Raw genomic sequence first — 15993 nt, forward strand, 5'->3', positions numbered from 1 at the left:
CTGAGCGTGCGGACGGCAGGAGGGCGCCGTGCAGACGGCGGTCTGGGAGTTTGGGCGACGGCCCGCCGACGAGAGTTAGCGTTAGCGTTAGCGGCGAGAGCGAACCGAGGGACCGGCTCGGTTTACGCCCCAACCGCCCGCCCTCAAACGGACCTTTATGCGAGACGCGGGCGGCCTGTTTAAAGTTTCATGGCCCGCGCTTCACCCCGAGAAGGTTGCCTAGCAAACGGGCCTTGCCTTGGTCGGATAGGGTTCCCCGCGGCACTTAAAAATGTATGACGGCAGCTTGCAGGGGCGTTGTGTCTGTTCCTGTGCCGCTGATATTGCGACACCGGTGAGGCCTGATGCCTTTCGAGGGGGTGAATCGCCGCTTAACGCGTTTGATTTTTTCGACCGCAGCTCAGCCGAAATCCGTTCGCAGGCTGTGACGCAAATGTGAACAAATTCAGCCCGCGTGTCGCAAACGCGTTAGTGGCCCGACAAGTTGCCCTCGCAGTGCGCGACACCGGATTGAACGGCGGACGTCGACAGACCCGTCGAACGACAAGCTCCGCGTTCCGTCGTCCATCCTCCGTTTTCACACTGTTGATAGGAGTGTCTCTCAGGTGGCTTCATCGCCATCGTGCTGCTGGAGGACTGCATTACAGGCTCAGACACACTCTCAGTGTTTTCACGTGCTTTCCATGTGTCCCCCCCCCCCCCCACCCCAGCTGGGCTACGGGGTCTCAGCCGCACAGGTGACCCGGAGGAAGCTTCGAGCCACGGAGGGCAACACCAGCGTGGAGAAGCTGACCCCGGGGGCCGAGTACCAGTTCACTCTGCGCTCCTTCAGGGGGGAGGAGACCAGCGAGCCGGCCTCCCAGCACGTCCTCCTCCGTAAGGACCGCCGCTCAGGGGGGTGAACTGCTCCTACAGACGGCACCGCTGATCCAGCCCGCTCTGCCATGACAAATCCGGCTACGTGTTTTCGTGGCACGGTCAGCCCTTTCACGCCGGCAAGGCTCCGTGCCGGTTCCGGTTCCCAAACCTAATTTTGAACCGGCCCGGCGCATTCAGACCCAAAATAAATCGGTTCGGAAGCTGAAAAATTGTTGTTTTTTTCCTTGCGAACCGTGACGTCATCAGTGGGCGTGTCATATTCGAGGCCTGCCTTGTGCATTGAGCAACGCCCTCCGTTGATGATGGAGGGCGGTGGAACTTTGGTTCTGCTTAAACTGGTATAGACGCGGGCTGGTTTGCCAGAAAGCACCAAGGTTCTGAGACTCCAGAACCGAACCAGAGCCAGAACCAGAACCGTGTCTGTCTGAAAGCGACTAGTGTCAGGCCTGGGTCAAATGTGTCTTTGTTTTGGATTGTAATAATTTTCTGTGCCCTATTGATCTTGCCTGGTGCAATTCAGCCTCACCAAGAGAACCAGACATGTTCCAATACACCAGACAAGCTCAGTGAAGCATGGAAAAGTGTTTGAATCCAAAACTAATATGTACACTCACCAAGCACTTTATTAGGAACATTTAAACTTTATTACACCAACTTATTCATGCAATTATCTAATCAGCCAATTGTGTGGCAGCAGTGCAATGCATAAAATCATCTAGATACAGGTCAGGAGCTTCAGTTAATGTTCACATCAACCATCGGAATGGGGGAAAAATGTGACTTTCACTGTGGAATGATTGTTAGTGGCAGACAAGGTGGTTTGGGTATCTCAGAAACTGCTGATCTGGGATTTTCCACACACACTAGTCTCTAGAGTTTACAGAAAATGGTGCAAAAAACAAACAATAAGCGATGTCATAGCTAAGTGGATAGGCTACAGCAGTGGAAGTCTGAGAAATAAGTCTAATAAACACCTAATAAAGTGCTCGGTGAGTGTATTTGACCCAGGTCCGTGTGTGACCCCCCCCCCCCCTCAGGGCCTGCGCGGGTCTGCTGCGTGTCTCTGATGCACGTTAACTCCTCGTCCGTGGGCTTGGCGTGGGAGCCGGCCGAGGGCCAGTTTGACCACTACCGGCTGACGATGACCGGCGCCTCCGCGACGCGGGAGGTGACCCTGCCCAGGGAGAGCCTCTCCTACACCCTGTCCGGCCTGCGGGACGGCTGCACCTACAACCTGACCGTGGGCCGAGTCAGCCGCGCGGTCAGAGGGGCCGCGGCCCGGCTGACCGTGACCGCAGGTGAACAGTCCGCGAGTGCGTCAGATACTGACCGTGACCGCAGGTGAACAGTCCGCGAGTGCGTCAGACACTGACCGTGACCGCAGGTGAACAGTCCGCGAGTGCGTTAGATACTGACCGTGACCGCAGGTGAACAGTCCGCGAGTGCGTTAGATACTGACCGTGACCGCAGGTGAACAGTCCGCGAGTGCGTTAGATACTGACCGTGACCGCAGGTGAACAGTCCGCGAGTGCGTTAGATACTGACCGTGACCGCAGGTGAACAGTCCGCGAGTGCGTTAGATACTGACCGTGACCGCAGGTGAACAGTCCGCGAGTGCGTTAGATACTGACCGTGACCGCAGGTGAACAGTCCGCGAGTGCGTTAGATACTGACCGTGACCGCAGGTGAACAGTCCGCGAGTGCGTTAGATACTGACCGTGACTGCAGGTCAGGAGCCTTGCCTTAAGTCACAGGTTCATTTTCGATTTCATTACTGGAAAAAAATTGAGGGAATCCAGAAATATGCAGCAATATGAACGGATTGTATGGAATGAATGTAATTCGTCTCAGTCACTGTATGTATGTGCGTGTGTGTGCGTGTGTGTGCGTGTGCGTGTGTATACAGTACCAGCGAAGCCCCAGGCTCTGCGTGTCTCCAGCGTTTCCTCTCACAGCTTCTCTCTGCGCTGGGCTGGACCGTCCGGCTGTGTGGACCGATACCACGTGGACCTGAACCCGGCCCACGGCCAGGTCACAGTGCACCGCATGGAGAACGGAGAGATACAGGTACCGTAGAGCTCTAGTACACAGTTACAGGTACCGTAGAGCTCTAGTACAGAAATACAGGTACCGTAGAGCTCTAGTACAGAAATACAGGTACCGTAGAGCTCTAGTACAGAAATACAGGTACCGTAGAGCTCTAGTACAGAAATACAGGTACCAAAGAGCTCTAGTACAGAAATACAGGTACCAAAGAGCTCTAGTACACAGATATGGGTACACTAGAGCTCTGGTACAGAAATACAGGTACCATAGAGTTCTGGTACAGAAATACAGGTACCATAGAGTTCTGGTACAGAAATACAGGTACCAAAGAGCTCTAGTACACAGATACGGGTACACTAGAGCTCTAGTACAGTTACAGGTACCATAGAGCTCTAGTACAGAAATACAGGTACCATAGAGTTCTGGTACAGAAATACAGGTACCAAAGAGCTCTAGTACAGAAATACAGGTACCATAGAGTTCTAGTACAGAAATACTGGTACCAAAGAGCTCTAGTACACAGATACAGGTACACTAGAGCTCTAGTACAGATAGGAGTACAGTAGAGCTCGAGTACACAGATACAGGTGCTGCAGAGCTCCTATACAGAGACATAGGTACCATAGATATCTAGTGCACAGATATAAGTACCATTGAGCTCTAGAGCACAGGTGTCGGTATCATATAGCTCTTGTGCACAGACACAGGTGTGCGTTATAGCGGAGTCTCTCAGGTGACGTCAGCGCAGCCCTGTGTAACATCGCGACAGCGCTACCACTCCGTTTGTTGCCGTGGCAGTGTGGGAGAGTGTCGGGGGTAAGGAGGTGCACCTGTGCGGCTGAAGGGCGCTCCAGGTTCCTTTAAAGGGCGTGCGCAGGTGTTGGGTGTCAGTGGCCACGGCGCGGGGCTCATTATTAATGACGTGGAGCTCTGCCCGAGCCCCTCTTAAATGTTTAATGTGGCCCACCTCCCCGGAGTCTGCCTGTAGCCGGCCGAGCCCTCGCGCCAGAACCGCCATGCCCTCCACCGCCGCGCTTGTGCTCAGGCTCTCCCTGCTCGCGGCTCTGCACCCGCAGCCCGCCCAGGTACACCGGCCGCCCACCCGTCGCTCTCCTGGCACTCTCCCTCCGCTGCCCGTGCCCCTCTTTCTGCCCTCCTGTGTGAGGTGCGGAGTCCTGGTGCGCTGCTGTGTGCTGCTATGTGCTGTTCTGTACCGCTATGCGCTGTTCTGTTCCGCTATGTGCTGTTCTGTACTGCTGTGTGCTGCTATGCGCTGTTCCGTTCCGCTATGTGCTGTTCTGTTCTGCTATGTGCTATTCTGTACTGCTGTGTGCTGCTATGTGGTGTTCTGTACCGCTATGGGCTGTTCTGTTCCGCTATGTGGTGTTCAGTACTGCTGTGTGCTGCTATGCGCTGTTCTGTACCGATATGCGCTGTTCTGTTCCGCTATGTGCTGTTCTGTTCCGCTATGTGGTGTTCAGTACTGCTGTGTGCTGCTATGCGCTGTTCTGTACCGATATGCGCTGTTCTGTTCCGCTATGTGCTGTTCTGTTCCGCTATGTGCCGTTCTGTATTGCTGTGTGCTGCTATGTGCTGTTCTGTACCTCACACGGTCCCTGGGAGAAACCGTAATGTCTGTGTGTTTGCATGCGTTTGTATTGCTGCGCGTGTGTACTTATTTGCGCTTGTATGTGTGTGTTTTTTTTGCGTTTGTGTGTGTGTATGTGTGTGTGTGTGTGTGTGTGTGTGGGCATTGCAGGCAGATGTGGTGTCGGTCACCCCGGGGATGGCGTACAGCACCGCGGTGTCTGCGGTCGCCTCGTCTGCATTCAGCCTGCCGGTCAGCCGGTCCGTCACCACGCTCGAGTCCAGTAAGCCCCGCCCACCTACGAGGATGTATGATGATGTCACCAAATGATTATGATGATGTCACCGAATGAGTTACTCTCCAGACCCTTCCTTGGTCATTGTCTGACAAACATGTGATAAATGCTTATTTGGGTGTCCAGTCTGAGCTGGTCTGAGATTCTACACGGCAAAAAATGAGACAAGACAAGTCGCAAGTCGTAAGAAAATTATTCGCTTTTTTTTAACCTACTGTTTGCTTGGCAAGTGAAATTTTGAAATGAGACCAACTTTAAAAGCTCACAGGCAGTCTCATTCGGCAAGTCTAAATATGAAACTAAGATCCTTGTTATTTTTTGTTTTTTTGCAGTGTAGTTTGTTTTACAGTATGCACAAGAATAAAATTCAAATTAAGTTTGATGTCATCTGTGTCCAGCTGGATGCATTCTTGCAAAGCATGGTTCCTATTGGACGCCGATGCCCTGAGCCATTGTCATGGCAGCAGAGCGGTGCACGTCTGCAAGCCTGGGAAGTGATTTTCCACCCTAATTTGGAATGTCCAATTATTTGCAATGGTGGACAAGTTCATGTGCGAACCCCACTGCTGTCCCAGGGGGAGTGGAGGCATCCACAGTTCTCCTCCGAAACGCCCGCCGTCACACCTCAGGCTAGAGCAAAGCTCACGGGCACCCATTCAACGAGCGGGGGGGGGGGGGTTCAGTGACTCCTGGTCCCGAACCGGCCAAAGCTTCCCACGCAGAGCGACATGGCTCAGGCAGTAAGAGCAGTCGTCTGGCAGTCGGAGGGTTGCCGGTTCGATCCCCCGCCCGGGCTGTGTCGAAGTGTCCCTGAGCAAGACACCTAACCCCCAAGTGCTCCTGACGAGCTGGTCAACGCCTTGCATGGCAGCCAATCGCCGTTAGTGTGTGAGTGTGTGTATGAATGGGTGAATGAGAAGCGTCAATTGTACAGCGCTTTGGATAAAGGCGCAATATAAATTTACTAATGTAAATGATACGTAATGTAAACTGTTTAATTCGAGGTCACATCAGAAAATAAGTTTGGCAGAACCCTGAAGTGTTTTTTTCCCGGATTCCCTAAAGTACCGGAGCCCCCGACTGGCCTGCTCGGGGAGAAAGTGGGGTCCACAGGCATCCTACTGGCCTGGACCGAGCCCCCCGGAGTCAAAGGGACGATTCTCAAATACATCATCAAGTACAAAGAGGTGTGTCCCTACCCGGAGGAGAACTTCAACCAAATCGCCTCGCTGTCTCAGGAGTTCCTACTGAACACCCTCACCCCGGGGTCCGCCTACAACATCAAGGTACACAAACCGTCGCATGCCTTCATCTTTTTTTGTTTTTTTTTTGTTACATGAGCATTCGGGTGTTTTTCCTCCTCCTCGGGGCCTTGACCCTGACTTTTACGGGCGTCCAGCGATAATGCACTCTCAGAAATAAAGGTAAGAAAAGTGCCTGAACAGATGCGAATGTTTGTCCCCCTAGCCGGCAACATATCATTAATTTGTACCTTTTTTGCTTGGAAAAAGTATTCCTTTGCACCAGAAGAGGATATTTCAATCCTGTCAGGGTATATCTGGAAAATTTCTGTGGAGAAAAGGACCTGCCGTGTCACTATATTGCTGAGAGTGTTCGTGTGGGGAACCCCCCCCCCGCCAATCACTTTGTCGACCTGCTTCGCTGCTGCAATGGCTGATCGACGTTGAGTCATGACCACTTTCCTAAATTGGGGGCGACATTGGCTCAGGCGGTAAGAGCAGTCGTCTGGCGGTCGGTCGGAGGGTCGCTGGTTCGATCCCGCCCCGGTTGTGTTGAAGCGTCCCTGAGCAAGTGTGTGTGTGTGTGTGTGAACGAGTGAATGAGAAGCATCGATTGTACAACGCTTTGGATAAAGCCACGATATAAATGGCAACCATTTACCATTTCCACCTGTAACAGATCAGTGTTGTGCGCTCATCGAATTGCTGACGTCCAAAAAAAGTACATTCCTGCCGCAGTAATCGAGTTAATATCGACCTCCATGCACAATGTTGATTGTCTACCCGACGTCAAAATGGTGGGTGGGACTGCTGATGCTCGTTTTCATAATTTCCAACAGTCGACTGGTGTTCAATTATTGACGGGGTAGACAGCGGTCATGGAGTGGATGAACTGTGTCGGTTTGTTTCTGTACCTCTCCAGGCCACAATGCTTTGCCTTTCAGCTCAAGGTTGTTGCTTTTGATTGGTTAAAAGGAGAGTGTATCATGTTTCCCAATGACTTGCAGAATGTCTGAATGGCTGCTGTATCATTTGTAAACGTTGATTGAGCAATCGTCCATTGTTGTAAAGTGGGTCAGCATGTAATTATGGCCTATTATTATTATTATTATTGTGTGACCAAATTGTACATATGACTAATATGATAGCAATGTATTGCACTTCATGGAGAAAAATGGTTTTGGACTTTTGCTGGACAATGCTATTTTAATGTATTTTCATTTTTGAATAAATAACTAAAATCTAATTACCTCCTTCATGGGTTTTAACTGTAAACTCATTGTTTGAAAAAGTTTTAGGCACCCTAGACTTTATTATATATATGTTCATGTAATCACATGTTTGTTAGCATAAAAGAACACATTTGAGATTCCAAGACTTTTTCACAGTTCTGTACATAAAAAAAATCTATATTAATAATCATTGTAATAGTAATAATAGTTGTTGCAGTTTTTGTTGTTACGTCCTGTAGAGCAGTAACAACAAATTATATTTAGCCTATATATGATGTGCCCCTTTTCAGCACTGGGTTCTTATTAGCAGTGGACTCTTAGTAGCATTATTGCATTTTTAGTTTCTATATAGATTTATATTGGTTAAAATGTGTATATGCTGTGTAGATCTCACTGGTGTATGTAACTCAGCACTTCTTGACATTATTGATGAGGGCTTTCTCTGGTTCTCCGTCTTCAGGTTGCGGCAGAAAATGGCGCTGGAGTTGGAGTCTTCAGCAAGCCCCTGTTCTTCCAAACAGCAGAGGCTAGTGGGTATCCCGGTTTTTCCTCTCAAAATCACCTTGCCGGCTCGTTCTGTCCCCCAGTCCTGCCGTATCGCCCTGCACGTAGCCATTCGAAATGCCGATTGCTGAATCTCTCTGTCTGCCTGTGGTTGTCCCCGTGTAGCCCCCGGCCGGGTCGTCAACTTCACTGCGGTTCCTCTCAATCACTCGGCCGTTAAGGTCAGATGGTTCCTCCCCAAACTCATCAACGGGCTCATCACCAAGTTCTCCGTCCGAGCCAAACTGGTCCGCAGCAACATGGAGGTCCGCAATCTGGAGTTGAACGCTGAGGACATCATGGACGGAGTGATACCTCACTGCAACGTAGGTGATACCTCACTGCAACGTAGGCGATACCTCACTGCAACGTAGGCGATACCTCACTGCAATGTAGGGGATACCTCACTGCAACGTAGGCGATACCTCACTGCAATGTAGGGGATACCTCACTGCAACGTAGGGGATACCTCACTGCAACATAGGCGATACCTCACTGCAACGTAGGCGATACCTCACTGCAACGTAGGCGATACCTCACTGCAACGTTTGTGATACCTCACTGCAACATTGTCGACACTTCACTGTAACGTAGGTCAGATACCTCAGGTCTTGCCTTGGTCCAACTGTGGAAGAGTGCCCTGTGAGGCACTGCAATTCAATCTAATGCAATGTGTATGCAACTGGCTGTCATATAATAAAGGTATAATTTTAAGTGTGTGTGCGCTTGTGTGGCTGTTTGTGCACGAACATGCGTATGTCTGCGTGTCTGTGTGCGCGTTTGTGCATGAATTGTGTGTGCGCACGCTCCTCTGTCTGTGTGCGTGCCTGTGTGTTTGTGCACGAACGTGCTTATGTCCACGTGTCTGCGTGCGTGTGCCTGTGTGTGCGTTCGTGCACGGCTCTGTGTGCGTGCCTGTGTGTGCGTTCGTGCACGGCTCTGTGTGCGTGCCTGTGTGTGCGTTCGTGCACGGCTATGTGTGCGTGCCTGTGTGTTCGTGCACGAACGTGCTCATGTCCACGTGTCTGCGTGCGTGTGCGTACCTGCAGAACGCCGCGGACATCCTGACTCGGGGCACTCCCAGCCCCTGGGAGAGCTCCATGCAGACCTCAGCGTCCGCTCCGCCGGTCACTCTGTCGGCCGTGCCGCCCGCCGCCTCCTGGAACATCCCCATCAGCGTGGTGGTGGGCCTGCTGCGGCCCTACACCACCTACGTCTTCGAGGTCTCGGCCTCCACCGGCGAAGGAGAGGGTCAGGCTCTAGGCTACATGGTCCGCATGCCGGAATCAGGTAACCGCGAGTCACAATACCCTAAAAAAAAGAAATAAAAAACATCCTCCTTTTCCTCTGCTCGTCTCTTCCGCCCCCATGCTTCCGGAGAGGAAACAAGGTGGTAGTGGAAGAAAGGAAAGATGCATTTGTTGAGGATTGGGACACGGCGTTTGCTTTTACTGACTGGGGGCCTGATGGGTAAATAATCAAAGATTCGTGCTTGATTCTTCGCTGACCCCAGTTTTAGCGTACCTGTAGTCAAAATCAAGGAGCCTGGATCAGAAGCATTGTTGGATTTCATTCTTGTGTTGAAATGGGCTAATATCTTAGTGGGCAGTGCTAGCAGGGAGTATTAGCAAGCAGTGCTAGTGGGCAGTCTTAGCAGGCAGTGTCAGAGAGCAGCACAAGCAGGGAGACTTAGCTAGGAGCGTTAACGGGCAGCCTTAGCTTAGCGGGCAGTATTAGCAGGGAGTCTTAGCTTAGCGAGAAGTGTTAGCAAGCAGTGCAAGCAGGGAGTGTTAGCGAGCAGTGTTAGCGGCAGTCTTAGCCTAGCGAGAAGTGTTAGCAAGCAGTGCAAGCAGGGAGTGTTAGCGAGCAGTGTTAGCGGCAGTCTTAGCCTAGCGAGAAGTGTTAGCGAGCAGTGCAAGCAGGGAGTTTTAGTAAGCAGTCTTAGCTTAGCGGGCAGTGTTAGCAGGGAGTCTTTGTGAGCAGTGTTAGTGGACAGCCTTAGTGGGAAGTGTTAGCAGGCCTTAAGTGAACTTCTTTCTCCGAAATATTCCATTCCAATGTGACATTGGCTGTCCCGTTGAAAGGTCTCTCAGATAGAGTTTCTGATCTCACTTTTTGCCTTAGAGTGCTCTGCCATCAGACGCTTTTCATGCCATCGAAGGCAGAAAGAGCGTTTTAATCGTTTATTTTCCCTGGGGGCTGGAGTGATCAGCGCCATTGTTTTTGGGCAATGAGGCGAGACCGGACTGGAAGCGGTTTTGACATTTTCAGGTGGAAAACCTGGTCGATAGTGGCTTTGGCTCAGTATTGGGAGGACTGGGAAGAATGGGAGTTCTGTGTAGGCATTCAGGCACTCTATCCTTGAATAGATGCACCTTTTTCTCCGTTTTCCCCATTGGTTTTACTGTATGATGCATGGCTATTGACAATGAGTCAGTGTTTTAAAGAGCTTTTTCCAAGCTCTGTATTTATTTCCTGGATGAAGTAAGCAAGGGGATTGTTTTCTCCTGAAAGAGCAAGCTGGAAAACAGCCAGAGATATCACCAACCTTAACGTGCAACCCGGTACCGAAAGACAGGTACATTGGTTAAGTCTCTCCCATTTCTCCCTCTTTCTTAATCTTTCCCTCTCTTTCACTTTCTTCCTCTCTCCTATCCCTCTCTTCATCTTTCTTTCTCTCCCTCTGCCCTTCTTTCTCTCTTCCTCTCTCATTCCCTCGCTCTTTCTCTCTTGAGTTTGATCTCTGCTCTTCCGCCCTCCAGGGAACTGGAAACATTATCTGTCTCATGTCTCTCTGGGTAAAGCTGCTCTACCTGAATGCATAATGCAGGACTATGGAAGAGTGTGTGTGGACTTTCCAGAATCTTCTTCTTCTGAAGGCTGTGCTACCCGATAGGAAGACTTCAGCTTTTCAATCATGATTAACAAAATGAGTGCGGCCTGGAACATCCGTGGGATTAGTTCACGGGCAAAGAGAACAAAAATTATAAATCCCCTGATCAAATTACAAGCAGACATATGCCTGATACAAGAAACTCACTTAACAGAATCCGAAAATCAGAAATTGAAAACCCCACAATGTAATTAAGTATACTCATCAACTTACAATTCTATACAATTCTAAGAAAAGAGGTGTGTCAATTTTATTTTGGCGATAAACAAAACAGTTCCAGAAATCCATAACACTACCGTTTCTGATTCTGAAGGGCGATATTTTATCACAGCAACTTAACTATTCTAAACACATGTAATGCATTTACTCTTGAAATTAAAAAATAATTATGTCCCCCAAAGAGATTAATAAAAATAAAAAATTTTAAAAAAATAAAGAGTACAAGATTTTGGGCAAAGAATCAAATTAAAAATTCATTATTACATATTCTCTGATATTTGAGTTTTTTTCTGGAAATTCCCTTCATGAACATTTAGTGCCTTGAGTCTCTGGAGTAGGGGTAATGACATTAGTGACATAGTCATTCTGTAGTCTCGGGAGTAGGGTTAAAGACATTAGTGACATAGTCATTCTGTAGTCTCTGGAGTAGGGTTAATGACATGAGTGACATAGTCATTCTGTAGTCTCTGGAGTAGGGTTAATGACATGAGTGACATAGTCATTCTGTAGTCTCGGGAGCAGGGTTTATGACATTAGTGACACAGTCATTCAGGAGTCTCGGGAGTAGGGTTAATTAGTGACGTGGCCATTCTAGAGTCTCCAGAGCAGGGATTATTAGTGACATAGTCATTCTTGGTGGTTCATGTGTAGCACAGGGTTGTGTTTCCAGGATTGTTAGATGGAGATCCTTTTACATCACAGCTCCTGAGGATCCACCACAAAACCTGTCTGTGGTGGACATCACCTCCAAATCCTTCCTCCTGACCTGGGACCCGCCCACCATCCCCACGGGGCGTTTCTCCTACGTCCTCGAGCTGAACGGACCCACCGGTGAGCAGGGGGAGACCGCCGTCTCTGAGTCAGTGCTGATTCGAATTAGGAGCTGCTGAACTGAGTCAGGGCTGTTCAATTCCTGAGCTTCTTACCTGAGTCAGCCCCGATCTGAATCCAGAGCCGCTGACCTGAATCACCGCTGATCCGAACCCAAAGCTGCTGAACCGAATCAGTGCCGATCCAATTTCAAAAGCTGCTGAACCGAGTTGTTGCCGATTTGAATCCAGAACACTCAACTATGAGTCGGTGCTCATCTGAATCCAGAGCTGCTGAACTGAGTCGGTACTGATCTGTATCCTGAGCCGCTTAACCGATTCGGCGCTGATCCGAATCAAGAGCTGCCGAGCTCCGAGTCAATGCTGATCCGAACCCAGAGCTGCTGAACTCGAGTCAGTGCTGACCTGAATCACCCCAAACGTCTGTTTGTGGATCTCAGTAAGAGGATAGGATTGGCAATGCCATACACAGTATACCTGTTATTGCCTAAAAAATCAATGCAAGGACTGGATGCCAGACACAATATACATCATCATTTTTAATGCGTATTATCATTGTGTCACACTCCTTACATGAGCTGATATTTGATGGATATCAATCATTGTCTCAAATAGCTTTTATTGATGTTTTTGAGTTTTGACGAGTACCGTCATTTCAATAACGGGCTACTATGTGCTGCTTTACTTGTAGGTTACCTGTATGAAAACACCACCGGCGAGATGGAAATGACGTACGACGGTCTGCTCCCGTACAGACGGTACCGGGTACTGGCTCGAGCGGTGTCCAATTCGGAGTTAGGCCCGGAAGCAGAGATCAGAGTGCTCACTCCTGCTGAAGGTCAGTGCTGCGCGTGACCAGTACCGTGCTCATGGCCGAAATAAGGTTGAACTTTAAAAAAAAAAAAAAAAAATTTGAGGGAATTTATACTGCTAATTTCTCATTAATCGTCAGTATGTCTTTGTCTTTAATGTATTTTGGGTGTCACTGAAAATACTTACACACTTACATACTGTACACACTGTTAGGGATAAAAGCATGGTTTTTAAGAAATGTCAGCAAACATGTCATTGGTTGAAGACAATCTGGACACATGACCTACAAGCAATCAGGGAAGAGATGTGGCATCTGTGAAACATTGGAAGCAGCAACGCGCATCTAATCAGAGAAGCATCACTGCTTAAATTGTCTAGGCTCTTTCCTTGATGGTTTTTAGGACACATAAAATCTTTAGGACATAGGACATAAGATAAGTGCACTCGACAACTGTCGATTTGTAATCAAACAATTTGCATGTTGTTAAAGTGCATGTTCTCAGCTTTTATTGTCTAAGGGTACTTGTAGACATTTTGATTTCACGCTGCAACACGTTTTATATGTCGTTGGGGTGACAGCAGTTGAGTGGCTGACAGTGTTGGGGTGACAGCAGTTGAGCGTGTGGCTGACGGTGTAGGGGTGACAGCAGTTGAGCGTGTGGCTGACGGTGTTGGGGTGAGAGCAGTTGAGCGTGTGGCTGACGGTGTTGGGGTGACAGCAGTTGAGCGTGTGGCTGACGGTGTTGGGGTGACAGCAGTTGAGTGTGTGGCTGACGGTGTTGGGGTGACAGCAGTTGAGCGTGTGGCTGACGGTGTTGGGGTGACAGCAGTTGAGCGTGTGGCTGACGGTGTTGGGGTGACAGCAGTTGAGCGCGTGGCTGACGGTGTTGGGGTGACAGCCGTTGAGCGTGTGGCTGACGGTGTTGGGGTGACAGCAGTTGAGCGTGTGGCTGACGGTGTTGGGGTGACAGCAGTTGAGTGTGTGGCTGACGGACGGTGTTGGGGTGACAGCAGTTGAGCGCGTGGCTGACGGTGTTGGGGTGACAGCAGTTGAGCGCGTGGCTGACGGTGTTGGGGTGACAGCAGTTGAGCGTGTGGCTGACGGTGTTGGGGTGACAGTAGTTGAGCGTGTGGCTGACGGTGTTGGGGTGACAGCAGTTGAGCGTGTGGCTGACGGTGTTGGGGTGACAGCAGTTGAGTGTGTGGCTGACAGACGGTGTTGGGGTGACAGCAGTTGAGCGTGTGGCTGACGGTGTTGGGGTGAGAGCAGTCGAGCGTGTGGCTGACGGTGTTGGGGTGACAGCAGTTGAGCGTGTGGCTGACATTGTTGGGGTGACAGCAGTTGAGCGTGTGGCTGACGGTGTTGGGGTGACAGCAGTTGAGCGTGTGGCTGACCGTGTTGGGGTGAGAGCAGTTGAGCCTGTGGCTGACGGTGTTGGGGTGTTGTTTTGCAACAGCACCCAGTGCCGTGATGGAGCTGCTTGCCACAGCAGTAGATGCCACTTCAGTGGAGGTGTCCTGGAGAAGCCCCGCCCAGCCCAACGGACTCATCACACAGTACAAGATTCTGGTTCTGGCCCACGCAACAGTAGTCCAGAACATAACTCTCATCGGACAGGTGCCAGGAATTATTGCAATAGTTTCCTTCCTCAAATCTTTTTACAGTTGTATTGTTTTTTTTTTCAGTTATATGGACCCATAGATGAAGGTCAATATTCTATTACAGTCTGTGTGAGTTTATTTAACCTGTAGTTCCATCCTCCAACCCGAAGAGGGCGATACAGGCCTTTCTGAAGTTAAGCAGTCACCAAACTGCATTTCCTTTATCATCACAGGGATGTTCCATCTTATCCGAGGTGGAGCCTTACGCATGCAGCATTTTTTTGCAGGCCAGCAAGCAATATGATGCTTAAACTCATTAATCAATCATTGTCTTCAGTCAAGACTTTGATGAGTGTGTTTTCTGGGTAAGACAGACACTCCTGTTTTAGACATTGGGGCTTCTGCATTCCTAAACTCTTCAGCTGGCCAATAACCTTTCTAATTCTGTTGACCACCCGCCACTGGTGATGACTGCAGTCACAGTGCCTGCAGTGCCACCCGGTGGATAGGAATGGAAATACAGGTTAAATGTAATCCCGGAATGAAGAACGTGTGGGTGAGCTCAGTGCCGTTTGTTCCGGTTTTAGGATCTGAACGAGACGGACTCTGAGGGCGACGGAGCGTCGCATCGCGGCAAGCGGGACACCTCCGTCGCTCTGCTCCGCCGCTTCCGAAGAGACGCCCACACCGCGCCCACCGAGCCCCCGGCTGGGGTCACCTCTGCCTACTTCCTGTCCCCTTCCGGCGTCACTAACCAGCCTGGCACAGCGACAGACAGCACCAACCCCACGGCCGCTGCCCCAATCACCTCCACCCCGCCCGTCTCTGACGCCCCAGTCACCTCCACCCCGCCCATCTCTGACGGCCCAATCGCCTCCACCCTGCCCGTCTCTGACGCCCCAATCGCCTCCACCCTCTCTGCGACCGCTTTCCCCTCCGGCTCCGCCCTCTCCCTCAGCCCCGCCCCCGACAGCGCGTCGTCCCTCCCCTGGCTGACGGACTCCACCCCCGGCACGGAGCTCCAGACCCCGGGCGCCGCCGCCCTGACCCACCCCGCCGAACCCTCGCCCGCGGGGGGAGACGAGGTCTCGCCGGCCGGCCCCCGCGGCTCCAGCCCCGCCCTGCCGCGCTCCACGCGCGCGGCTGTCACCGCCGACGTCCCGGCCTCCGCAGGTGCGCAACTGGTCCCCCCCCCCCCCCGCCGCCCCTCCGGGTCGTCGTCTCCTCTGGGGCTCGGGTGTCCCAGTTACCTGTTAGCAAGCTGGCCCCGCCCCGCCCCGCACCCCTGTAAAACAAGACGGGCGTGTGTCGCTCGAAAGGAAGGAGGTGTCCCGTTTCCTTCTGGGCCCGATGAAATATTAAAACGTCCCCAGTGCTCTGCTTACAGGAGCATTTTAGGAGAGGAGCGTTTTGTCCTCATCCGTTCGTTTATTTCACGGGGACAATGGCTTACGGTTTCCATGACTACAGTGTTAACCGTACACACGGATAACAGATAATGAGCAGCGGTAATACAAGGATTGCTAATATAATAATAACTGTGTCAAGTAAAGTCTGTCCTTAATTTCACTTTGAGTAGGGGAGACTGGGTGTCCATTCACATCGTGACCCCCGCCCAGTGCAGCCATGGTGTTGATGCATGGCCCTTTCCATGCTGTGATCCCATCTCTGCTTGTAACCCTCTCTGCTTTTAACATTACATTTATTCAGCAGACGCTTTTATCCAAAACGGCGTACAATAAGTGCATGCCGAAGGTCATTAGAACAACTACGGAACAGGTCGGATTTTCACCTGTGAGAATAAGTGCATTG

The 15993-nt window shown here is 50.8% G+C and overlaps 1 protein-coding gene across 1 annotated transcript in view; it reads left to right on the forward strand.

Annotated features, from left to right (window-relative positions):
* The window catches only part of ptprq (protein tyrosine phosphatase receptor type Q), a 59857-nt gene that overhangs the window by 9802 nt on the left and 34062 nt on the right, over positions 1 to 15993 (forward strand). Inside the window, exons 14-26 of the mRNA XM_061229840.1 lie at positions 711 to 876; positions 1917 to 2177; positions 2786 to 2946; positions 3903 to 4010; positions 4685 to 4796; positions 5874 to 6094; positions 7742 to 7811; positions 7951 to 8150; positions 8874 to 9114; positions 11639 to 11767; positions 12458 to 12604; positions 14037 to 14197; positions 14769 to 15354. Of these exons, the coding sequence (XP_061085824.1) occupies positions 711 to 876; positions 1917 to 2177; positions 2786 to 2946; positions 3903 to 4010; positions 4685 to 4796; positions 5874 to 6094; positions 7742 to 7811; positions 7951 to 8150; positions 8874 to 9114; positions 11639 to 11767; positions 12458 to 12604; positions 14037 to 14197; positions 14769 to 15354 (2563 nt within the window). The remainder of the gene's footprint in view (positions 1 to 710; positions 877 to 1916; positions 2178 to 2785; positions 2947 to 3902; positions 4011 to 4684; positions 4797 to 5873; positions 6095 to 7741; positions 7812 to 7950; positions 8151 to 8873; positions 9115 to 11638; positions 11768 to 12457; positions 12605 to 14036; positions 14198 to 14768; positions 15355 to 15993) is intronic.

Source organism: Conger conger, chromosome 19 (assembly GCF_963514075.1).
Source record: "Conger conger chromosome 19, fConCon1.1, whole genome shotgun sequence".
In the NCBI taxonomy this organism is placed as follows: Eukaryota; Metazoa; Chordata; class Actinopteri; order Anguilliformes; family Congridae; genus Conger; species Conger conger.